Here is a 25,284-nt window from a genome sequence, read left to right as displayed (position 1 = left end):
ACAGTGGGCTGGCTACAGCTTCCACAGGAAGCCCCACGTGCAACCAGCGTGTCAGGCCGAGTTAGCACCAGGAGGGCTGAGTGGAGTCCTGCTGGAGGCTGCCTGGATGGGGGAACGTGGGTGATAACACCTCCCCCTGGGCTCTGGGGAGCTGGGCCAAGTGCAATGCGTGAGGATGCCTGCCTCCGCCTGGGCCTGTGCCCACGCGCGTGCTGGGAGTGCTTGTGTGCACGTTCACGAGGTAGGACGTGTGTGTCCCTGGGTGTGTGCGTGCCTGCTCACGCTCCCTTAGCATACTCTGTGTGTGTACTTCATGCCTACTTTGTGTGTGCGCTTGGAAATTCTGGGACTAAACACGCCAGGTCTCTGCCCTCGTGGGGCTTCCATTCTAGTGGCGGAGACAGAAAAGAAACAAACATCCACAGGGACGCGTAGTGGTCAGCGCCAGAGGAAAGGTAAAACAGGAAATGGGGAGGGGGAGCTATCTTAGAACACAATCAGGGAGGGCTCCTCTGTGGAGGTGACCTTGACCTAAATGACAAGGAGGCAGCCTGCTGCATGTCAGGAGGAGGAGGGCTGCAGATGGAGGCCACAGAGCAGGGCCAGGCGGAGAGGAATTGGGATGCAAACATGCTGCTGGTATGTATGTTGTGGCCGGGAGGAAAAGGAGGATTCCACAGCTGAGGAGACCTCCGGTGGTCCAGGCAGTGGGACAACCCTCAGTAAGAATCTGCTTGCCCGGCACAGCCCTGAGGGGCAGTTCTGACCCTTCCCCACATTCAGTCTCTGGGTCCAGCACACAGAGGCCTCTCTGCTTGCGCAGGTCCTGACCACCCGCAGGGGGCACCCTCAGCTCTCCCAGCCCAATTGTATCCACACGGTACCAGCCACAGGAGAGGCCACTGCCCATGAAGGGAGAACGGGACTCTTCTAGCCAGACTCAACCCTGAAACCAGAGCCTGAAACTGGCCTCGAAATGGAATCCTAGTGGCCAGAGGCAAAGCTGCCTTTGGATGCCCTGATGCCTAAGACCTGCTGGTTGATGGCGTGAAGCGATGGCTGAGAGGCTGGAGAGGGACACCGGGGATCCAGCTCCAGCTGCGCCAGCCCAGATTTTCCCTTAAGAGGCCTGGCATGGCACAGAAACCAGGACTGGGAACTGGGGAAACTGGAAGCCTCCCCAGCCTTTGCTGCCTTGCCCAACCCTCTCCACAAACAAGGCAGGCTCTAGCCTCCAGCAAAGAGACCAAAAGCCGGCTCCAGACTTTGCTTTCCATTTCCTTAACCCCACAGCCCTGGGACAGAGTGCCTCACTGGCTCAGGAGGGGAAGCTGAGCTGCACGCCCCTCGGGAGGCCTCCAGGAGAGGGAAGGCGAAAGGAAAGGGAGGTAAGTGGGTGGGAAACACACTATTATTGCCTTGACAAACCAGGCAAAGGCTTCCTTCCAGTGTGGAAGACTGACTTGGGTGTCAGGATGACATCGACAGAGGATGAGAACTGCATCTGTGGGTCTACTTGTACATGAGTATGTTTGATATCTAGGTCAGACTGGTACCTTCCTGATTGTTCACGTGTCTGTGAGTCCCGTGCCGCTGTGCCTGTAAGTCTGCCTGTGGCCCTTGCAGTTGCCAGCTGTGTGGGCGCCTCTCTGCATGTGTGCCTTTCTGGGCATGAGTGGGTGAGGTGTCTTAAGGTTTGTCACCTGTCAGCCTCTGAGTTCTGTATCACGCTGTTCCTTAGCCTGGCCTGGCCCTGAGGCTCTGGGGAGACGATGCCTGCTCTGCTCTCATCAAGGCCATAGAGAGGGTGGCAGGGGGACTCACAGTTCTTGGGAGATGTGATGCTGCTGCTGTTGGCTGGCAAAGATCTGCACTTGCTTCATCCACGTGTCACCACCTACCCCACCCCCACCCCTACTGCTACACAGCTAGCCAGACCAGTGGCCCTAAAACCAGTCCCATGCTGATTCTGGCCTCTTACTGACCTCTGGCTGTGGCTTCAGGCCCTCATCCTGGCCACTGCCTCCCTGGAAGAGGTGGAGGCTGGGGGCGAGGAAAGGCAGGCAGGCTGGCTGGGGCAGCAGTTCATCTGGTATGTTGGGCTCAGAGATTTCAGACTGAGAGGAAATTAAGAGGTAATGTCATCTCCTCCCCCAACTTATTCATTTTATCAGCCACAGTAGTGTCTCCATGTGGGAGGGAGCCTGCACCCATATGACCCAGCCCCTTAGGACTCTCCCAAGGGTGGGCCCGTCCCTAAAAATCTGAGGTGCAGAGGTGAGGGAAAGGGGCTCCAGGGGCAACCAATACACCACTTCTGAGCATCTCCACGTGCCGGGCTCAGGGTTGGGCCAAGCTGCAGGTGGGCAGACATAGGTCTCACAGACTGGCTGGACAGACAAGCTCCTGGAAAGTTCAACAAGGAAGCCCAGGAGTCACGAGGAGCAGCAGATGAATCTGATGAGGACCGTGGACTCAGTACAAATAGGAGATCAGAGAAGAAAGGGGTTAGGATGGGCTGGAGCCCTCAGGAAGGCTTCCTGGAGGAGGGGTGCTGCCTGCGTCTTGAAAGCCTGATAGGAACTGAGGGGATAGGCAGAGAGAAGGGTCAGGAAGAGCACTGTGAGTGAAGGAGGAGGAGGGGTAGGGGAGTCTGTGCAGGGCAGGGGCCAGGATGAGCAGGATTCTTCAGGGTTCCAGAGCTATGGCTCAGAGTATCTTGTGTGGGAGTTGGGGGAGAGGACCAGGAATGCTCCAGGAGACTGACCTTTGCTGGGGAGGAGCTGGAAGGAAGGGGAGGAGGAAGAAGGACAGGCTGGGCAAGGCAGCTCTAGCTGAGAAGAGGAGGTGGGTATGAGTACTCAGGACTCCAGCCACCCCATGGTTTCCTGTGCTTTTCCTTCCCCACAGCAGAAGTTCCCAACCTGGCTGCCCTGAGGGCACCCTGTGCAAACAGGAGACTTGAAAAACTGCTGCCACCCAGGTCCCTGCCCGAATCTGGTTCCATCAGGCTGAAGTCATTATAGTGTGTGGCCAGGACCAAGAACCATTTGACTCAGTGTTGGACAACAAGGGGGAAGGGCCAATGCAGCTGGCACTGGGACAGAAGGGGCCCAAACGGGGGGAGACACTCCTCCTCTGGAGCACTTAGGACTCTTGAGTTGCAGGAAACTCAGCGGTGCCATGCAGAAAGAACCCAAGGGGAGAAAGGTAACTGGGAAGGGAGGGGCCTGGAACTGGGATTGGGAAGAGGCCTAGGCCACAGTCCACTGACTGTACCCTGCTCCCACGTAAGCCTGGGCCTTCTCACCATAGCCTGACTTCCTTTGCTGTCACCTGCATGCTGTAGGCTTGCAAGGGGACATCTTCATGGCCAAGGCCCACATACTACACACAGGCTCATCCAGCTCTCTCTCAGGCACCTTTCCAGTTCTGGGAAAGAGAATGTGTGAGGCCAGCTTAGGTAAAAAGAATCAGTTTGGCTAGCTTGGATCAAGGCTCTACCTCTCCAAGGGGTGCAGTATCACCCAGCAGAAATATGGCCATAGGTGGGCTGCTTTCCCCCACTATAAGCCCCTCGTTGTGCTAGACCCGCGTCGGGTGCTGGAGATATTCTCACGGCCTTCTCAGGAAATATTTAAGCTGGATCTTGAAGAATGCAGGTTGGAGAGGTGGGGCAGGGTATAATGGGCAAGGCTGGAGTCTGCATCTGAGGCAAGAAACCACAGAAAGAGAAGGAAACTCTATGTCTTCTCTTCTCTTCTCTTCTCTTCTCTTCTCTTCTCTTCTCTTCTCTTCTCTTCTCTTCTCTTCTCTTCTCTTCTCTTCTCTTCTCTCTCTCTCTCTCTCTCTCTCACCTGTGTGAGCCAGGAGTCAGGGAGGGCTATCTGGAGGGGCAGTACTCTTGCTGTTACTGGATTTGATATGCATCTCACCTCTTCCTCCTCCCTTGCCCCACTCCTGAGGCTGATAACAGAGAGCTGGGGGTGGGGGGATTGTAAAGCAGGAGACCATTGCTGCCCTAAACAAAACAGAGGTTGTGGTAGGAGGAGGTCCACCAGCAGTCCTTTAGCTGGCATACACATGACCAGCTTTTTATTAAAAGCACCCAAATCAGACTACCGCAGGGGCACAGGAGAGGTGATGAAAAGTTTATAAAAGCAGAAGAGAGTGTTCCACGTGAGTCCAGCAGGAAGGAGAGGCCGTGCCTCTCACACAGGGAGTGTGTGTGTGTGTGTGTGTGTGTGTGTGTGTGTGTGTGTGTAGTACCTGAAAAGCGGGTATTCTGAGGCCAAGCATCTGTTGGGAAAGGCGTTCTCCTGTGCGGGCCTGAGAACACCAAGAGGCATTCTCCTGTGCTCAGGCCCAGACCTCACCAAGAGCCCAAGAGCCCACACAGCTGTGCTGGGCTTATGGAGCCCTGTGGGAATGTCTTTCCCAGGCTCAGGCTCCAGAACTGCCTCTGTTCTGCACAAGCAGGACATGGCTGGCCCTCAGGCACACCCCCAGCTCTCTCTATTCCAGAGTCCATGGTCCAGTTGGGACCTTCTGCTGCGGTCCAAGACCGGTGCGCAGAGGCCAAATGCCCAGCTGGCTGCACCCATTGTTGGCCCCCGCCAGCCACCAGGGGCTGATGCCCACTGCAGAAGCTGATCTTCTGTCCCTTCTTATGGGAGTAAAGCATTGTTCTATCCAGAGCTTGACTGTATTGTGTCTTCCTTGGTGATTCCAACACCAAGATGCAGTGAGAAGTAGGCAGTATTTAGATTTCCGGTCCTGGTGGCTGGCATTGTGATGATCTTGGCTATATCGTCCACATGGTTGGAGTGCTCCCCTGGCACTGGTTAGCCGCACATGGTATTCTGTTAGATAGTATCCCAGTGGTTAAGCATGTGGGTGGCTAGAGTCAGGAAGACTAGGGAGTGGGGTTACCAACTCATCCCAGTTTGCCGAGGACTTTCCTGGTTAGCACTGAAAATCCCATGTCCGGGGTATACGAGCAGGGTTGGTCACACAGCCTGCGGCTTACCAGCAGTGTGAACTTGATCAATTTATTAATTAATTTTTCTGTGCCTCAGTTTCCTCCCCTGTAAGATGGGTCTAAAAATAATACCTACTTTATAGAATTTTTGTGACGGTTAAACAAGAAAGTTCATGTGAAGGACCAGTGCCTGGCACAGAGACATGTTCAACAGCATTAACAGAGGCTAATATTTCCCCTGCTTTGCGAAGTGGGTGGTAGAACTAGCCACCTCCTGGTCCTGAAATATCTTAGTCTGATGATAAATTAATCTCTTTCTCTTTTTCCCCCCATTGCCCCCCAGGAGGGGAACTAGTCTGTCAGAGAGAGCAGTCTCTTTTTGTCTGATCAGCAATTCCTGTCACGGGAGACAACTCAGAGCTGCTTGAATAAAGACAGAGAGACATCCCAGCCACGAATCTAATGATCTGTGTTATGCTAAAGCCAGAAGCAAACATGAATGGGTGTCCTGGCTGCTGGGGCTGCCTCCTCTCCTTGGAAGGGAGCTCCCAGCCCTGGCTGGACTTCCATTAGCAGGCTGCTTCCCCACAACCCTGCTCAGGGGCTCTGCTGTGTGCGTGTGTGAGAGAGAGAGACACACACAGAGACAGAGACAGAGACAGCGAGGTCAGCAAGTGTCTCATGTGATGTGTGCAAAGTCCCAGATTGCTACCCTTCCCCCACTTTGTTCCTGTTATTCCCCAACCTCCTCCCCCTCCTCCCCACCCACCCGCACCTCCACCCCCTATGGCCCTCACAGACTCAGTAGCTTAATGCGAGGCAATTAATAGAGTCCTTTGAGGAATTGTCATTAGAAAGCTCTTTAACTCTGCCACTTGAGTTGGGGCCCCAGGCATGTGACAGGGGTGCCAGGAGCACTGGGGCAGCTGCTTGGGCTGTGGGAGGCAAAGGCAGAGCAGAGAAACAAGGTCAGGAGGCCTAGGCTATGGGGACAAATAGATGATGTGAACATAGTAGTGGTCATTGTTTTTCATTGTCTGTGGTTTGTCTTTTACCAAATATTGCTCTGGCTAAGCTGCAGCAAAGCCGAGACCAGAGAGGTGAGATGCCCAACAATAACACTGCGGGCTACACGGATCATGGTAGGAGAAATTTCACTGGGATGTGGGCGCCCTACAGAGGGGTGGTCATGTGGTGACATCAGATGTGTCAGGGTAGAGTGGGGTGGGGCATAGCTGTGCTTCTTTGGGGCCAGGGGAGGTCATCGAAAGAGGCAAGAGCTCCGAGGGGTGGGGAGGAGAGGATGAAGAGGGAGGAGGGACCTGGGTCTGGGGCCTGCCTCTGTCTCTGACTTCCCCAGATCTCTCACACAACCATCTCTATTTATAGCCAAGCCAGCCGGGGGCAGCAGACAGATGCCACCGATAAGGACTTAGTCTCCCTGAGTTTGTAGTGTGTGTGTGCACGCCCCCTCGCCCCCCCCCCCAGCTCTCCCACCTGCCCTCCCCGCCCACACTGGCCTGGCCTCCCCTGCAAGAGGCCTCTGAGTGGCTTTGGTGTTCTGCAGCGCCGCTGGCCGCCACTACAGTGTAGCAGCGCCCCCCACCCCGCCCCAGGAGTTGACCCGTGCACTCCCCAGCCCTCTGCCCTTCCCACCCCGGGGGTGTGCAGGCCCCAGCTGCTGGGACCACAGAACCAGTTAAATTCCTGTCCCTGGCCTCGGGCTTCCTGAAGGTGTAAATCTATGAGAGTGTGAGAAGGGCAATTAGTGCAAATGCAGGCGGGGACCAGAGGTGACCTGAATCCTAGGTGTGTGTTCCTTAGCTCCATCAGCATAAAGGTGGAGGGAGAAGAGGAAGAGCCAGAGGCTTCCGGGGAGAACCCCTCTCACTACAAAGGCAGGTGGCTTTTCAGAGACCGGGAGAAACCACGTGGCTCTGGAGCCAGACTGCCCAGAATCAACCCAGGCTTTTCCAAGGGCTCAATTTCTTACCTGTGAAGTGGGCCTAATAATGGCCCTGTCTTCTGTGCCAGGTACGAACATTATGAGTTTATTTTTTTTAAGAGTTCTTTTTTAAAATTTTTATTTATTTATGATAGTCACACACACAGAGAGAGAGAGAGAGAGAGAGAGAGAGAGAGGCAGAGACATAGGCAAGGGAGAAGCAGGCTCCATGCACCGGGAGCCCGACGTGGGATTCGATCCGGGTCTCCAGGATCGCGCCCTGGGCCAAAGGCAGGCGCCAAACCGCTGCGCCACCCAGGGATCCCCATTATGAGTTTATACGTACAAATCACATACAACAGCATCTGGCACAGACTCAGAACACTTGAGGGAGAGATCCATATGACGGTGAAAGAGCTAGCTTCTCCTAGAACATCCTCATGACACGTACAGGAATTGGGCCCCACACGTGCCAGCATCATGTGGTAACACATGAGTGTGTGAATGAGTAAAAGTCAAAGGATTATGTGTAACGTGGAAATAAGTGTATATACTTACTGTCAATATGTAAACCAACCAACTTCTGAATCTACAAGCCCTTTCGCTCTTGAGCCCCTTGGATTGAGGGTGGAGAGTCCTCCTGCTCGCTCCAACCCTCCTTCCAGGGAGCCTAGGTTTGCTCTCTCCTGCGACAGCCCTGCCTCAGCACGGGTCCCAAAGAGCTTCCCTGAGCCCTGTCCAGCCCTGTTGGGTCAGCTGGAGCAGATGGGAGCCAGTGTCTCCGGCCTGCTTCCCGTTGCTCTCAGGAAACCATGGCTTCTCCTGCATGCTGTGGGAGGAAATGCCAGTGCTCGGCCTTGGTTCCTGGGCCGGCTTTCGCCCTAAGACAGTAGGGAAGTGAAAGTGCCCAGCCCTGCAGCAGTAACCCTGCATCGGGTCATCTCAATGCACTTAACCTTTTTTGGCCTTCAAGTTTCTCTTATCTACAGTTCTGGGAGGAATGGGGGAATACTTTCCTATTCTTCTCCCTCCCTGGGAGGACAATGTTTAGGAAAAAAATAAGAACAATTGAGATTTTCCTGTGCCTCTATTCACTGATGCATCTGTGTCTCAAATACAAACTCCTGGGTGACCAGGTCGCAAGATCCGAGGTTAGCCAACTTACCTGTAAGGCCCTACACAGTGGCTTTTCTCACAAAGGGATGAGGTAATAACAAGAAATTTGATCCATTCCAGCAAATCCAGCATACTATGACCATTTTAATTTTAAACTTAATTTATGAATGGGTAATATGTTTACATATATTTACATAGTTCATTGTGTTATAAATAATAAAAGGCATACAGTGGAAAGGCTCTCTCTTACTCTTGAACCTCACCCTCACTTCCTAGGAAGCAAACAACGTGACCATTTTATAATGTATCCTTCCGGAGATATTCTATATAAAAAATACCTCTATAAAGAATACCTAGTTCTTTCTCCCCAGCCTTTTACTTTTTTTTTTTCAAAAGAGGGATCCTTTGGGGTACATAAAGAACATCCTCACTTTTGTGTGTTTGTTTTTATTCTTTTTAAAAATTAAAGTAGCGTTGGGCAGCCCAGGTGGCTCAGCGGTTTAGTGCCGCCTTCGGCCCAGGGCGTGATCCTGGAGTCCCAGGATTGAGTCCCGCGTCGGGCTCCCTGCGTGGAGCCTGCTTCTCCCTCCCCCTGTGTCTGTGCCTCTCTCTCTCTCTCTCTGTCTCTAATGAATAAATTAATAAAATCTTTTTTAAAAAATAAAAATACAGTAGGGTCGACACAATGCTACATCAGTTTCAGGTGTGCAACACGGTGATTCAGCCAGTCTATATGTTATGCTGTGCTCACCACAAGTGTAGCTGCCATCTGTCACCACACGCTATTACAGTATCATTGACTATATTCCCTGTGCTGTACCTCTTATCCCCACGACTTATTCTGTCATTTGTTTTTACGGCCCCGCTCTATGATGTACCAAAAGGCACTTATCGAGTTTCCTATTAGTCTATTAGTAAACGTTTAGGTTGTTTTCAATGTCTCCCAGGGCTTGCAATGAAAAGGCTTGTAGATAAGCACTCAGGCCTTGAAACTCCCGCTGCTCCTTACACATATTCCTCAGGAATTCTTAAGCTGGGGTTTAGGATCCCTTTGGAGTCAGCAGACATAGAATTCAGGGAGATAAACTCCAGAATCCTGGAAAACTAGAAGGAAAAATATTTTCCATCTTTATGTACCCAAACCTCTAACTGAAGCTGAACATTTCCCTCCATTGTGAGTAGAGGCAACAAACTGATAGCACTTGTTAGCAATATCTGGAACTCTCTCACATGGTTGATGGTATTTTGAAATATTGGGACACCTGGGTGGTTCAGCGGTTGAGCATCTGCCTTTGGCTCAAGGTGTGATCCCGGGATCCTGGGATCCAATGCCGCATGGGGCTCCCGGCAGGGAGCCTGCTTCTCCCCTGCCTGTGTCTCTGCCTGTCTCTGTGTCTCTCGTGAATTAAAAAAGAAATATCATTTACACTCATTCATAATTTGCCATTGTAGTAGGAAAGGAAAACGTTTCTCTACTCACAATCCTTCTGACACGAAATCTGTGCGCTTTCCCCCTCACATCAACCAGTTATCCAGCACTCTGTACATCAGTGTGGTGTTCCGTAATTTTATTCCATTTTGATACTAACTACCTGGAGTTAGTGTGAGACTCCCCAGGTTTAAGGGCTCAGTTCCACAAGACTGCCCTCATTTCAGATGCTGTTATGGTCATGGGTCACCAGGGTGCCTATGCTTCCGTCCCACTTGGCTACAAAGTGGGAGGTTCCCAAGGTTGGGGGCTCCTCAGGTTGGATAATTTGCTAGATAAAACTTGGAAATAACTCAAAAAGAATTGGCTGACAAAACTTGGGAATACTTACACTTATCAGTTTATTACGAAGGATATCATAAAGGCGCAGTTTTAAAGGCACAGAAGGGAGGGGTCTGGAAGCGCCTCGAGCTCAGGAGCTTCTGTCCCTGTGGAGCTGGGGTGTGCCACCCTCCAAGCATGTGGATGCATTCCCAACCTCTGAACCCTAGAGTTTATGGATTTCTATGGAGATTTCATCACACGGTCATGATTGATTATTAACTCAATCTCCAGTCCCTCTCCCTTCTGTGGAGGATGGAGGATGGGACTGAAATTTCCCAGCTTCTAATCATGGGTTGGTCTTTCTGGTGACCAGCCCCCATCCTGATCCATCCAGGAGCCCATCCACAGTCCCCTCGTTAGATCAAAGATGCTCCTCTCACCCTGGAAATTCCAAGGGATGTAGGAGCCCTGCGTGAGACGCTCCCATCACCGCCACTACTCAGGGAAATACAAGGTTTATCCTGTCAGGAATAGGAGCAGACGCCAAACATATATATTTCTTATGACATCACTGAAAGTTAGTAGATTTTCCATTAGATCTGGTTAGGCTACGCATTAGTAAAGAAACGTATTGCTGTATCACACATTTGGCTTTCTAAAAAAATATTTTGATATCTGTATTTCAGCCTCATTTCTTTGTCGTAATCTTATGTATTTTTTATTGTGGTAAATATACATAATACATAAATATACATATTCATATATATATATAATACATAATTGACCGCTTTATCCGCTTTAAGTGTGCAGTCCGGTAGCGCTATTCGCAGCGCCGGGCAGTGATCAGCACCGACCACCTCCGAGGCTCTTTCATCCTCCCTCACTGGGACTGATGCCATGAAGTCACCCCCACGACTCTGCTCCTCCTGTGGCTCCCGGCTTCCCGCCTAGGAGTTGGGGGCTCTAGATGCCCCAGACAAGTGCAGTCCGACGGTGTCTGCCCTTGGTGTCCGGCCTGCCTCACCTGCCACGTGGTGAATGTTCATCCTGATGTCACGCGCCGTAGTTTCGCGCGTTTCTAAGGTTGGACGGTTCCGCGTTGGGTGCGTGAACGCATTTGGCTCCCCGGCCACCTGCCGCGGCTCGGTTCCGGGGCTGCACCTGCGCCGGCTGCGGCGGCTGCGCCTGCGGGGACTCTCCGCTCCGTCTTGAGGGTCGTGTGTCCACTTCCACGCGTGTGACGAGGACCCCGGGGGAGCGGCGAGCGGCCCGTAGGCGCCCCTACTGCGCACGCGGGCGCGGCCCCTGGAAGGGCTCCCCGCGGTCCCGCCCCCGCCCCCGGGCGCCCCCGGGTCCTGGCGCCCCCGCCCCGAGACGACTGACCGCGGCCCGGTCGCCAGAGCGCGGCGCAGCCCCAGCCCCGGAGCCGCCCGCCCTAGGGCGCAGCCGTGTCGGGGCGGGTCTCGGGGGCGCCGCGCACCCCTCCCGCGGGTGCAGGCGGGGCGGGTCCCCGGGGCGCGTCCTCCCGCGGGCGCAGGCGGGGCGGGTCCCCGGGCGCCTCCTCCCGTGGGCGCACCTCGCGGCGGGTCCTCCGGGCCTGCGGGCGGCGCTCGTCGGGCTCGGGCCGGGGCGGGGCTGCAGCCGGGCCCCTCTCGGCGGCGCACGGCGGTCGGGGCGGTCGGGGCGGTCCGCGCGGCGCGGGGCGGGGCGGGGACGCGGCGGCGGCGGCGGCGGCGGCGGCGGCTCCGAGTCGGCGGGGCCGGAGCGCGCAGGCCGTCCCGGCGCGGGGCGGGGCGGGGGCGCCATGTGGTTCATGTACGTGCTGAGCTGGCTGTCGCTCTGCGTCCAGGTGGCCTTCATCACTTTGGCCGTCGGTGAGAGCGCGCGACCCGGGGCGGGGGCCGGCACCTGGCGGGCGGGGGTCGCACCGCACCGGGGGGCGCCGGGGCCGCCGAGGGCCTCCCGCGGGAGCTCGGGGCCTGCCGGGGTCACGGCGGCGACTCGGGTGCCCCGCCCGACCCGCGCGCCGCCAACCGCCGCCGGGTCCCCGCGCTCGCTCCCGGCCACCGCCCGCTCAGGTCCCCGCTGAGCCCCCCGCCCCGCTCCCAGCGCCCTCGGCCCCTCCCGGTGCCGGGGAGCGGAGAGCGCCCGACCCGTCGCTGCCCCGACCCAGCCCTGCCCCAGGCGGGGGGACGCCACGTGGGACGAGCGGGTCGCGCCCGGGGAGGGCGGCCACGGGGCGGAGGGCGCGCCGCGGGGGGAGGGCGGCCCCCAGCGCCTCCCGCTCGCCTCTCCCCACCCTCAGCGGCCGGACTCTACTACCTGGCGGAGCTGATAGAGGAGTACACGGTGGCCACCAGCAGGATCATAAAGTACATGATCTGGGTAAGCGGCGGCCCCATCCCCACGGCCCCCCGCGGCCCCCCACGGCCCCCAGGGCCCCCGTAGTTGCCTGCCTCGGGGGAGGCGGATGGGAGACCTTGGCCCCGCTGCGGCTTCCCCAGGGGCAGGGCTGCCCGCAGGCCCGGCCTCGGCTCCTTAGGCTGCTGTGCACCTGCTGAGCGCTGAGCCCACGCTCTGTTGGCGGGACGTGGCTTGGCCTTTGCGTGCTGTTGTCCACGGCCTCTGGCCCTCGCTCCACGCGGAGCATTTACGGATCCTGAGGACGGTCCCGAGTAGCTGGGTGAGAGTACTGCTGCCCCCGGCGCCTCGTCCCCTGGCCTCGGCTCGTGGGAGGCTTCTGTTCCTGAAGACGCAGCCCTTGTCCCCGATGTCGAAGCTGCTAGATCCCTGCCAGCGGCAGGAAGAGGTGGCGGTGAGACCATCTGGATGGGAGAAGTCCAGTGCCTCTCAGGTCCCTGGTGTCCGCAGCCACTGGGCACGGCTCGGGGTACAGGCGTTTAGTGGCGACCAGACCAGAGCTCTCAGCTCCCCGTTCAGAGGCCTGGCCTGTGGGTTTCGCTAGAGCAGTTAGATCTTCGTTCTGCTGACGGCCGTTTGTTAAGCGCCGACAGCTCTCGGTCCTTCAGAACAGTGTTTGTTCAAGGTACAGGAGTCCTTATTGGGTTGTGCCACCAGTGCGGTGGGTCATGATGAGCGTTCTCAAAGGAAACAGGATAGAAAAGAGTAGAATTGAAATTGAACTTGGGTCTGTAAATGCCTCCGGGGTCGCTGTCAAAAGTTTCTGAGCATTGAAAGATGTTGCTTGCCCTGTGGGAGTGGAGAGACAAGTTGGGGAGGTGAGATCTGGTGACTGTGAAACACGGAGAGCCTGAGGCATGACCCGAGTGTTGCCCGGAGTGGGCTGGGGTGTAGTGAGACCAAGAAGGCTGCCCTGGAAGAGGCTCCCTGTACCGTACCTCTGGTTGTTTCAGTTCTCCACAGCTGTGCTGATTGGCCTCTACGTTTTTGAGCGCTTCCCCACCTTCATGATTGGCGTGGGCCTCTTCACCAACCTCGTCTACTTTGGCCTCCTCCAGACCTTCCCTTTCATCATGCTGACCTCGCCGAACTTCATCCTTTCGTGTGGTGAGAGGGGGCACACGTGGGGAGGCAGCTGGAGTGCGTGCCTGTGCCCCGCTAGTCCGGGGCACTGTGGGGATACACAGAAAAGAGGCAAACCAGTCAGGTCCTCCAGGAGGCCAGGCTGATCGGAAATACGGCGCTGTCACACTTGAGGGGCCTAGAGTCTGCCTTGGCTCCGGTGACTGGTATTTGGGACGACGGGGTGGTGGGGTTGGAAAACCCAGACAGGGAGGGCTTTCCCAGGGAGGTGAGTTTGAGAAGGGAGAAAAGGTGGGAGTTCAGACCCCTTCTGCATCTTACCGGGGGTGAACCCTCGCCACCCCACCCCACAGTAGCAGGCCCTCCTGTCATCCCCCAGCCTACTCTTTAAATGCCTAAGAGAGTTTTCCTGAAGATCTGTGGGCATCTTCCAGTTTCCCCTAGTGCTAGGAAGGAGAAACAAGACGTGGCATCGGGCTGGGAGGTGGATGTGCGGCTGCTTTGTTGTGGTGCCTGCCCCTCACCTCACTGTGGGAATAGGCAGGGATGCCCGAGTCTGAGCAGCCCAGCTCCAGGATCTGCAAGTTGTCTCTCTCCTCCATAAATGTGGCTGCGCTGTAAGGAGGTGGGCGTCAGTCCAGAGACACCAGTTCAGACTGGTGAGGAGCCCTACCCTGGGGCAGCATGAGGAAGGACCTTCTCCCCCAGAATTTGGAGGAATCCTAAAACTGCGCCCCAAAGCCTCTAGCAGACTGCACCTTTTTATTCCTGAGGAGTGGGAGCCTCTTTATTTGAGGCCCTCTCCCAGCTGCCCCGTGCAGAGTGGACTCTCTTGGGAGTACGTCATCTGCACACCCATGACTTCTGTACCCACTGCCCATGGGAGGGCACCCTCAGGACTCACATCCACTTAAAAGTAGGTTAATTGTCACAATCCTTTGGGTTACATAACAAGGCTCATTGTGATACCACTCAGAGTTTTCTTACCTGCCTTCTAATTTTGCTGACAAATGCCTTCTGCGGAGGGCAGGGAGGAGCCAATCCTCCATTTTCACAGATGGAGAACTGAATTCTGGAGGGTAGTGTACATGGCTCGTAGCCATACTGTCAGTTGGGTGTGAAATCAGGACCAAGACTTGGGGCTCCCAACTCCCAGGGGCCTCCTGAATGTTAAAAGTCCAGCTTTATGTCATTCCCCCCCAAACTGACTGACTCTTCATTCCCTCAACAGGGCTAGTGGTGGTGAATCATTACCTAGCATTTCAGTTTTTTGCAGAGGAATATTATCCTTTCTCAGAGGTAAGAAGCGTTTGGTATGTCAAACTCAGCAAGGACAGAGGAAGTCAAGGGGACTCGCGTGATTTGCTTTGTGAGCTTAGCTGGGATCTGAAATAGTCTATTCAGGGGTAGCACATTTAGAGAAGATAGAGGAGTTTAGAAAGCAGCGTGCATAAGGAGCAGAGGTCTCCTTGTCCGCAGTGGGGAGGACACTGCCCTCCCCCAGGGAGTCCTTCGGCTGTCCCAGGACCGCAGCTTAACACCCTGAGGTCAGGACAGGGCACTGGGGTGGCCTCGTCTGACGCAGACCTCACGGGGCTGGGCAGGTTGCAGCCCTGAAGCCCCAGCTCCTCCCAGCAGCCTGCCAAGCCTTTTTCCTCTCAGGGGCTCTCCTGGACCTGCTGCTCCAGGTCGCCACCCCCCCCCCCCCCCCGCCCCCGGCCCCGGGAAGAACAAGGTCACTTTTGGGAGGAATATGGGTCGGTCCTAGTTTTGCCCTCAATCAACTTCCTGTAGTTCAGATGAGTTCTTGTCCTAGTGAACGGGATTTGGGGATGGTGCTCACACTGGGTCACCCTCAGTCTCCACCTTTCCCCACTGAGCAGTCTCCATGTCTGAGGTCTCCCTGTCTGCTTCCGGGGGCCTGGGCTCCTTCAGAGATGAGGTGTGGGGCCGTCTGTGCATCCTCCACCACGTCTGTAAGCTGCAGGACCACCACGTGGGGCCCACCCTCAGCACCTCCGGGGCACTCTCTTCTCAGTGTCTCTTGTTGCCAGGTCCTGGCCTATTTCACTTTCTGTCTGTGGATCATCCCGTTTGCATTCTTTGTGTCACTGTCGGCTGGGGAAAACGTCCTGCCCTCCACCATGCAGCCAGGAGGTGAGAAGGCGTGGTGGGGGTCCCAGGTGGGGTGACATCGGCAAGGCCTGGGCCCTGTGAGGGACACGCCTGGGCTCCGGGTGGGTGAGCCGTGTTCACAGCCAGACGCGCATGCTCATCTCCCTGCCTGTGTCTCCACAGATGACGTGGTCTCCAATTACTTCACCAAAGGCAAGCGGGGCAAACGCTTAGGGATCCTGGTTGTCTTCTCCTTCATCAAAGAGGCCATTCTTCCCAGTCGTCAGAAGATATACTGAACCCCTTGGGGAGGGCATGTGGAGCCCCACAGGAGAGTCGGGCCCTGGGCCTGTGCGCTGGGCGGGGCCGTGAGCCTGGAAGGCACCTGCCCCCAGCCCTGGCCCTTGCTCCCTCGACTCTCCCTGAAGCCCTCGTCCCCGCCTTCCTCGAAGGGCTCAGCTTGGCTCAGATCTGACGCTGCTAGAGGCTGTGACCCCACAGGCCCCCGGGAGGATGCCAGAGCCTGCCTGGCCAGGAGGCCGGGGTCCACCTGGTTATGTGGAAGCTGAGCTCCCTAGGGCCCTCCTGCCCACCTCCGCGGTGGGCCGGGAGGTTGTGGCCCAGCCGGGGCAGGCAGGGCAGGGGCCGTGAAGCTGGAGAGCAGACAGGGCTGTTTCCTGGGCAGACGGCCGTGGGGAGGGGCCGTGGCTTGGCACTTCCAAGAGAAAGAGTTTTCGCTGTTGAACTGTGATTTCTGTCCTAGTGCTGACTGCCATTGAATAAAGATTCTAGGTGGCACTGTTTGCCTTAATACCTGAGAGTTCATCTCCCTGTCTTCCCGTTGACCTTCTGCCCTGGACTAGACTGGCTCTTCGGCTCCAGGGGCTCCTGTTCTGGGTTTGGGTCTTGCCCTCCCGGAGGGACCACTCTCACGGCCCGTCATGGGGAGCGGACAGAGCTCAAGGGCTGAGCCGCGTCAGGGGAGTTAGGGGCGGGGGCAGCCTTTCTTGTGCCCTTCCCTTTCCTTCCATCTTTTCTTTCCCCAAGGCTCCCTGGCGGTGACACTGGGGGCAGAGAGGTACAGCTTGGGACTGGGTTGGCTTTTCAGAGCATCTGCTGTGCCCTATTTGTAAGCCCTCCCCTGGGGAAAAGGAGTGCTTTCTGGCTGAATTCTTTCTTGGGCCCGAGGAGAAACAAAACAGAAATCGGCTTCCAGGCAGCCTGGGTTACAGCCTCATCGAGGGGAGAAAGGGTTCGTCCTTCGTCCCTCTGAGCACACACAGGGCTGGCCCTACCTTCTGTGTGCTCTTGGCTCCTGGGGAGCTGCCCTCGGGCCAGATTCTGGCACAGACCAGCACTTGCTGACTTTGCACCCCAACTACAGTGCCTTGCAAGTACCCAGCAGTACACACTGGGGCAAAGCCCCCGTGAGAGCCGGTCCTAGCCACGTCCTGCACCTCCGAGCGGGGCTGGCAGGGGCGTAGATGGCCAGTGCGCGTGGGGTGCATTTAGGCTGAGGGAGGCCCCTGTGCTTGAAATTCTCTATATCCTGCCCCAAGTCCCACCGCAGCCCTTCATCTCCTTGACAGGCGCGTTTCCTGTTCTCTTAAAAATACCAGCCTTTCCCTTTCCCTGAGAGGAGTAGCTCGTTGTGGTTTTTTTCTTGGTGGGAATGAGATGGCCAGGCCTCCTTACCTGTGTCGACGGGGGAAGACAAGGTAGAGGACGCCGGAGGCCGACGTCCTCCTCCCTGCTGGGTTAGCAGCTGGCTCTGCTCTCCCTTGCTGTCTACTTTGTTCCTCACCCTGAAGCTAGGTCTTCTCTCCTAGGGGTTGCCAGGGGCCTCCTCGTGCTAAATCCAGCGGACCCTTTCCTATCTGCTGCTGGACCTCTGCAGCATCTAACAGGGCTCATCACCCCCAGCTTCTGGAATTGTGCTTTCCTGGCGCTCCTGTGGCTGGCCTTCCTCCTACCTCTGCTCTTCCCTTCAGTTTCCTGTGAAGCAGGCTTCCCCATTTGCCCCATGCACAGTGGGGTTTCTCAGGGTTCTGCTGTGGGCTCCCTGGAGGAGCCCATCCATGCTGATGGCTTCAGGGACTCACTCTTTGCAGCGGAATTGAGTTCACCTCCAGCCCCAGCATCCCTCCTGATCTTCTGAACCATAGTTCTGCTGCCTTTGGATGCACAGACAGCTCCCATGGCCCAGAGGACACTTGTTGCTGTCCTCTGCAAACCTGCCTCTTTTGGGTACCTGCCGGGGCCCCAAGACCCTTTGGGAGCCAGACCAGAAACCTGCTTTCTAGCCCTGCTTTCTCTTTCTGCCCCTCCCCCGGCCATCCGATCTCTCAAAACCGTTAAGTTTACCTTCTTAACATCTCTTGATTCAAGCCACACCCACTAGTCGTCAATTTACACCTGGATTATTGTGACAGCCTCCTTCTCCTCTGTTCCACAGCCAGAGTTGTCTAAAATGTATAGTTGATCAAGTCACTTCCTGGCCTACAACCTTCCATGGCTCCCTACTGCCCGCAGGATAAAGTCCAGACCCCTTAGCATGGCTTGCGAGACTTGTGATGTCTGGTTCCCGCTCGCCTCTCTGGCCTCATCACTTGCCACCTTGCACTCCGTGTCCCAGCCTCCTGTATTCCACGATGCCACTTTGATTCCCCTTTCTTTCGCTCACCTCGGGACCTTCTCTGTCACTTCTCTACTTAAAGTTTCACTTCCTCTGAGCTCTGTCCCCTCTCCCTGCAGCACACCACACAGATCGCTCTAGGCTTACTTACCTGCTTCCTGGTCTATCTCCCCACTAGACTGTAAGCTCCTTGAGGGCAGGGACTGTCCTTCAGTTTTTGTATCAACAATGCCTGGCTTGGTGCCTGGTACATAGAAAGCACTCAATAAATGTTTGTTTAATGAATGATTTGTAGTGGTGCGTGCTGGGGAAAGCAGGGGATCCAGGGTAGCTTCCTGGAGGAAGTGCAAGTGCTTTTTTAGTCTCAGATTGGAGCCACAGGTCCTCCCTCCCTGCCCCCGAGATGTGCTGCTTGTGCCTCTCTCAACGACAGAAACCTCGAAGGACTTAATCTGAACAAGAGGCAGAATTTTCCAGGGGTCCCTCCTCCTGGAAGGCTTGTGTCCGGTGGGCTGGCGGGGAGGAGAGGTGGTGGGGACACCAAAGTGTCACTTTTACAATGCCCGGGCCCAGGATAGAGACTGATGCCCACTGTCAGGCCTCTACCCTAACTTAAACCTGGGGAGCCCAATAAATGTCTTTGTGGAGAAGGGAGACCTGGGATCTAGGCTTTTGTTAAGAGAAGGGGCTCTGATCTTGGAGCTTGGGAGTGAGAAGTGGAAAGCCTGTGAGAACTTCTCTCCCGCTCGTCCATTCACAACACGAATCACCACACATCAGCCGTCTTTGGGCTGCCCCAGGTTGAGAGCCTACCAAAGTAAGTTTATGGGGGGCTTTTGAGGGAGGGCAGAGTGGGGAGCCCTTGATGGGTTCGCACAGCTGCCAGGAAGGCTTCATCAAATGTCTCGCGCAGGTTCATGGCCAGAGTGTCGGTCCAGAAGTTGTCCCCCAAGTGCCGCTTCTGGGGCACGTCCCTCATGCTGACGGAGCGAAAGCCCTGGGGCGCTCTCATCCTGTACGGCCGCGCTGAAGGGTACAGCTCTTGCACCATCACCTCGAAGGGCAGCTGGGGCACAGGTGCCACCCGGCTGCCGGCCACCGTGCACAGTTGTGCCCCACCGTGCCCGTCGGGCCTCACCTCCAGGAAGCTGCGGAAGTCGTGATCCGGGCTGGGGTCTGGGTGCACACCCAGACGGATGCCCTGTGGGTAGCCAATCTGGGCGGTGGGTGATCTGGCTGGGTTGTTGCTCACATTCCACGACTTGGGCCGCCTGACCGTGGGTTTCGTGTACGTGGGTGTGGGTGTCCCCACGGGCTGCAGCTGCAGCGCTGGTGTCTGCCGCAGGCGTGCCTCCGGGGAGGGGTAGAAGCTCTTGGGGGGCCCCTTGTGCTTGGGGGTCTTGGACACGGTGATCGCCTGGGGTGGGGCACCAGGCGCTGGCTTGGCATTGCGGATCAGGGACTGGCCTCGGAGCGGCTGCTTGCAACGGAGCCACTCCTTGAAGTCGGCTTCTCTCAGAATTTGGTGCTCTTTCTGCAACATCAGAGGGTACAAGACAGTCAGGGGCGGCTGCCCCTCCTCCCTGCTCCTGTGGAAGGGGGCTCTGTGGCTGTAGCCCTTGGAAACCTCAGGTGTCGCTGGCCAGATACAGTCTCGCCCTTGAAGGCCTCAGTCCGATGAGAGAAAACTCCCGCCTTATGGGAGCCGTCATTCTGACAGGGAGATAACTGTTGCCTGAAGGGAGCCCTTGGGCTGATGCGGCAGATAGAACCTCTCCCATCGGGAAGACCTCCAACCTGATACGACCTCCACCCTATGGAAAACCTCAAGTCTCATGGGGAAGACAAGCCTCCACCCCAAAGAAGTGCCCGTTCGGATAGTGGAGATCTGCCCTTCCCTGAGAGAATCTCTGGTTTGATGGGGGAGGAGAGACAAATCCTTGACTCTGGAAGAAGCAAGCAGAAAGGTTTGAAAGGCCTGGAACCGGAGGAGGCCAGTCTGGGTAGGCTTCTGGAAGTGGGGCACCATGTATGTTCAGGGATACAGCTGGCCGACTCTCGGCTGGGTGGTCGTGACTCCATCTATCTGTTTTGCCTCCACTAGAATTGAACCTTCAGCTTGTCACAGAACTGCCCCTTTTCCACCCCCTTGTTTCAGTGCCTCGCTCCCCAGACTGTCGCTAAGCCATCAGGTGGTATGGAGATTGACCCAGCTCGGGAGGTAGGCTCTGATTAGGCTAAGCCCATCATAATACTTCCATCAGCCTTGCCCCAGACCCAGGTCAGTCAGTACGTGGCTTTTTTAGCTCTAGGGATTGGAATGAGAATGGACATACGATCCAATTGAGGCCAATAAGAGATCAGGGGAGATGTGCAAGGGGCTTCTGGGAAAGTTGAGCCATGGGAATGGATGAGCTTTGCCTCCTCTGGATGCAAGGGACTCTGAGGACTGGGTGACATAATACAGGAGGGTGGGGCTGAGAAAACTGGAGAGAAACACAGCTGGAACCAAGCTGGAGTACTGGATTTTGCCAGCCCTGAAGCCCTCCCCACTTCTGGATCCACGCAGGATTCCCAGCATCTTTTCTCTGGGGTTTCTGGCTCTTGCATCCTATATAATTATACCTGCTTAAAATCCTTTAGGCACGCCCCCATACATCCCCAGCACAGGTCCATCAGAGGTGTGAGCCCCTGCCAAATCTGTCCATCTCCAATCTCCAACTCACGTCTATTCCCCTAGCTGTACGGACTTTCTCCTCTGCAGATACCACGCCCTCGTGCACCTTGATGCCTCCACAGGGCTGTCTGGTCCTGCTGCCTGGTCAGCTGTTCCCTTCTTCATATGGCCCTTCCTCCTCCGTGGGAATATAACCAATCTCCCATTCTAGACCCTAAACTCCTTGAGTGAGGGGACTACATCTCATTTGTCTCTGGAGCCTCAGGGTCCAGCAGGTGCCTAGCAGACAGTAAGTGCTCTGTTTCTGTTGGAAAGGATGGATTTTTTAAAAAGACTTTATTTTTTTTTAATTTTATTTATTTATTTATGATAGTCACACAGAGAGCGAGAGAGAGGCAGAGACACAGGCAGAGGGAGAAGCAGGCTCCATGCACCGGGAGCCTGACGTGGGATTCGATCCTGGGTCTCCAGGATCGCGCCCTGGGCCAAAGGCAGGCGCCAAACCGCTGCGCCACCCAGGGATCCCAAAGACTTTATTTTTAAGTAATCTCTACATCCAACATGGGGCTTGAACTCCCAACCTTGATCAAGAGTCACCTGCTCCACCGATTGAGCCAGCAAATGCCCCAAAGGTTGGATCTGTTTAACCAGTGTGAGTCCCAATGTAGGGAGGGCATGGGTCTCACCAGCGATTTTCCTCCTAATCCAGGAGGCAACGCACTAGGAGGGGTGCCATAGTTCTTGCTTACTTAAGCTGCTTTTGCTTTCTAATACAAAACAAGGTTTTTGACCTAAAGGATGGCTTTTAAGGGTGGAGTTTCAGAAGATGGAGAGAAGGAGGCTTTTTCTGGATGGGACTGCTACCAGCCACTCTTCTATCTGCACATGAGTCATGGCCTCTGGTGCTCAGCTGCTTGGATAGCAGTGGCTGCCCAGTGCCCCTTCCCAGCCCCCCCCCTTACCTGATATTCAGTCAGGTAGTCCTGTTCCATGAAGATCAGCTGGTCCTTGAGCCTCTTCAGTTTCTTCATCTCACAAGCAAAGTCCTTCTTGTCCCGTCTCCACATCGCATCCTTCAAGAACCTGGTGCCAGGGTGGGGGTATGTCATCCCCCAGTGACAACCTGGGCTAGGAAGACTGGCTGCTGCTGAGAGCCTGGATGAGGGTGGGAGGAGCCACCAGAGACACCATTTCCCACTGTCCAAGGCCCCTCTAACTACTATCCTGTGAGGTGAGACTGACAGTGGGATCACCACCACCCTGCTGGGGATCCAAGGCCTCGGGGCAAGGAACGGCAGGGCTAAACCCAGAGGAGTGAGGCCCTGTGGAAAGCCTTGGGAATAATATCCTGGGCAGGGGTCTCCTCCGCACACTTATCGCCCAGCCCAGCCCAGCCCCTCCTGGTAGAGGCTCAGCCTTAGGTGAGGGACCCAGGGGAAGGGCTAAGAAGAGGGAAGGGGTGGCAGGCTGTGGGTGGTTCTCACACCCTCACCGGGCACAGTCGCGGTGGTTCCATATTTTGCAGTAGTCGATGGGCTTGCAGCCCGTGGCATCTCGGGCATGGACATCGGCACCATTTTGCACCAGCACCTTCACACAGCTCAGCAGGCCTTGGAAGGCTGCCATGTGGAGGGGAGTAGAGCCATCGCGTGTCTGACTGTAGAGGGCCACACCAGCCGGGAAGAGGAAAGGAAGGACAAAGGCCATGTGCCTATCAAAGAGGTGGGCAAACCGGCTTCCAGGCCTGCTCTGCCACCGGCCCACTGGGTGACGCATGTCCCTTCTCTCTGAGCTTCAATCTCCTCAACTGTAGGACGGTCTGGACTAAATGAATGGTGGAAGCCTGGTTATATGGATACGCAACAGTTCAGATCTGCCTCTGGCTAGAGCTCAGAGGGCACTAACCCTTACTCTTGCTCTCCTGCCCCCGCTGCCCTGCCTGGCCATGTGTGAGCCATGGCTCACAAAGCCTGTGTGACCTGGGCCCTGCTGCATCCTCCTCACCCTCATCTTCTGACCTTGCCCACTCTTTGTATGATCTTAGCATGTGTTGTTCCCTCTGCCTGGGACTCTTTTCCCTGGTTTCTTGCATGGCTGGTTTGCTCAGTTTTCAGGCTGTAATTTAAATGTCCCTTCCTTAGAGGAGACTTCCCCTTCCAAAATAGATCCTCTACCCTATCACTTTTACTCATCACCTCGTTACCCTGTTATTTCCTGTGTCACTGCTTACTACAGTGTCATTTTGTTCACTTATTAGTTTGCTACTTCACTGTCTGCTCCTGCACCAGGATATCAGCTTCATGAGGGCAGGGTCCTCAACTCAGGCGTGGCGCTGAGCACACAGGGCAAGTGCAGTCTCCCCTATGCCATCCGTGCACTTTCCATGCGTTTCCTCAGTTATCACAATAGTCTCATGTCATCTTCCCACATTTCAGTTGAAGACCCTCAGGAAAGAGTACCCAAACTTTGCTGCAAATTAGAAACACCTTAGGGATCTTCTAGGCCTTCCAAAGCCCAGACCGCACCCCCGTACCAATTTCGACCTTTGATTGGATCACAGGCACTGGGACTTCGGTATTTCTGAAGCTCTACGGGGACTCCAGTGTACTGAGGCTAAGGGTTAAGTGCCTTGCCCAAGGTCTTGCTATTTGCTAGCAGATGCAAAGCTGGGATGTGAACGATGTCGTCCTCTCCTCATCTCCTTTTTTTTTTTTTTTTTTAATTTTTTTTGTTTATTTATTTATGATAGTCACACAGAGAGAGAGAGAGAGGCAGAGACACAGGCAGAGGGAGAAGCAGGCTCCATGCACCGGGAGCCCGACATGGGATTCGATCCCGGGTCTCCAGGATCGCGCCCTGGGCCAAAGGCAGGCGCCAAACCGCTGCGCCACCCAGGGATCCCCTCTCCTCATCTCCTTACTACACCACGTGGGCTCGCTGGCTGTGTTATGTGGGGCCCAGTCCTTGTCCCTATCTGCCTAGGCTCCAAAACACTTTGTGGACACAGGCTGGACTCACGTGTTGAGGGCCGCCCCTTGCTTAAGCAGATAGTGAATGCAGGGGAGGGTCATGGTCTTGTTGTCCCCGTGGATGACCAGGTGCAGGGGTGTCTGTCCATTGTTGGTGGGCAGGTCCACAGGAAAATTGTACTCCTCTACCAAGACCTGCAGGCACGCAAGCTTGCCACTCTGGGCTGCAAAGTGGATGGCAGTGAAGCCCTGTGGGGGCCAGAGGAGGGGAGGAGGAGACTGAGCAGGATTGGGGCCCCCGGGGTCCACAACCAAACCTACAGAGCAATTTCTTAGGGTTCCTGTCCCTCTTTCCTGTACCCCAAGAATCGCTCACACTCCTTTCCCACTCTCACATGTGCTCACCCTTGCTGGCTGCCCCTCAGTGGCCCTCCTACAGGAGCAAGGCAAATTAGGACTATCTAACGGAGAAAGGCTATCTATGGATGCCGCACAGGCACACCTTGGCCAGGGAACCACTATGTGAGGAACTTTCTGTGGATGCAGGGGACTTCAGTGCTTGCCCCCAAGCACCTGGGCCTTGCCTTGTCATCGGCTGGAATTTCCTCATGGTCCCGACTCAGACAGAAGCGCAACCATTCCAGGTTGCCCAGTGCGGCGGCAAACAACTCATAGTAGCCCCCAATGGCACTCTGGTCCCACGCGTCGTCGGGGCGAGTGAGGGTGCAGGAGTGGAGGGTGGGGAGTGGGGAGGCAGGCCGGCAAGCAGCGTCGGGGTCTGGGCGGCCCGCCCTGCAAAGGGGCTTGCGTGAGGGTGAGGGCTGGCATGGAGCCCCAGGGCGGCTCTGGGGGCCAGGTCAGGGCTCCCTGGTCCACAGGGCAACGAGGGAGCCAGGCACCTGGGCACCCAGCCCAGTTCTCCGGGCTCCTCGCGCACCCAAGGGCCCCCACCCGCTCCAGGGAGGCCCTGCAGCCCAGCCACCTCATCCCAGCCCACCTGGGCTGCTTGGACGCTGAGTCACTCAGGGGGACTCTGGAGGAGACCTTCTCTGCTGGCTGCATGGCCATGCTTGTGTGTGTGTGTGTGGGGGGGCTGCTCCCCACCCTCCCCACGCCCCGCCCACGCCCCACCCACACCCAGGGGAACTCAGTGGGCAGGCGGCTCCTCTGGGCCCCTGCCTGCGCTGCTACCTGGGGGAGTAACCACGACTGCCCCTTGTGGAGGGGGGGAGGGGGAGGGGGGAGGGGGGAGTGGGAGGAGGAGCAGGGGGGAGGGGCAGGGGAGAGGAGGGGGAGGAGGGGGAGGGGGAGGAGGGAGGGAGAGGGAGGGAGGAGGGGGAGGAGGGGCAGGGGGGAGGGGCAGGGGGGAGGAGGGGGAGAGAGGGACAGGGGGAGGGACGGGTGCGGCTCCAGCAGCAGGGGCCTCCTGCACAGCATCCACCGCGCACACACACCAGAAGACACTTAGGTTTTGTTTCTGATTATAAAATTAGTAAGTGCTGATTGTAAAAACAGAGAAAAGGACGGTGAGGAAATTTTTAAAATCACAGTCCCACCACCCACAGACGTCATGGTCTATGACGATTCGC

At 56.2% G+C, this 25,284-nt stretch overlaps 2 protein-coding genes across 3 annotated transcripts; one reads left to right on the top strand and one right to left on the bottom strand.

Moving 5' to 3' along the window:
- Positions 1-11,501: 11,501 nt before the first annotated feature.
- Positions 11,502-18,334, top strand: TEX261 (testis expressed 261). 2 transcript variants are annotated; one of them, XM_072746146.1, is made up of 6 exons: positions 11,502-11,669; positions 12,101-12,180; positions 13,170-13,323; positions 14,531-14,598; positions 15,354-15,456; positions 15,598-18,334. In XM_072746146.1, exons 1-6 carry the CDS (start codon positions 11,600-11,602, stop codon positions 15,711-15,713), a joined length of 591 nt encoding a protein of 196 aa, XP_072602247.1. In that variant the 5' UTR covers positions 11,502-11,599; the 3' UTR covers positions 15,714-18,334. The 2 variants fall into 2 exon arrangements, with proteins under 2 accessions (XP_072602247.1, XP_072602248.1); XM_072746147.1 differs by having other exon boundaries at positions 11,591-11,669; positions 12,101-12,610.
- A 500-nt stretch (positions 18,335-18,834) lies between these two features.
- ANKRD53 (ankyrin repeat domain 53) lies at positions 18,835-25,267 on the bottom strand. Its single transcript, XM_072746173.1, has 6 exons — positions 25,259-25,267; positions 24,280-24,516; positions 23,745-23,944; positions 22,219-22,383; positions 21,689-21,809; positions 18,835-19,583 (listed from the first exon to the last, which is right to left on the bottom strand). Exons 1-6 carry the CDS (start codon positions 25,265-25,267, stop codon positions 18,873-18,875), a joined length of 1,443 nt encoding a protein of 480 aa, XP_072602274.1. The 3' UTR covers positions 18,835-18,872.
- Positions 25,268-25,284: the final 17 nt, after the last annotated feature.

The sequence above is a fragment of the Vulpes vulpes genome, unplaced genomic scaffold, assembly GCF_048418805.1.
Source record: "Vulpes vulpes isolate BD-2025 unplaced genomic scaffold, VulVul3 u000000657, whole genome shotgun sequence".
In the NCBI taxonomy this organism is placed as follows: domain Eukaryota; kingdom Metazoa; phylum Chordata; class Mammalia; order Carnivora; family Canidae; genus Vulpes; species Vulpes vulpes.
The sequence above is the reverse complement of the archived record's forward strand: the minus strand, read 5'-3'. Positions and strand labels throughout refer to the sequence as shown.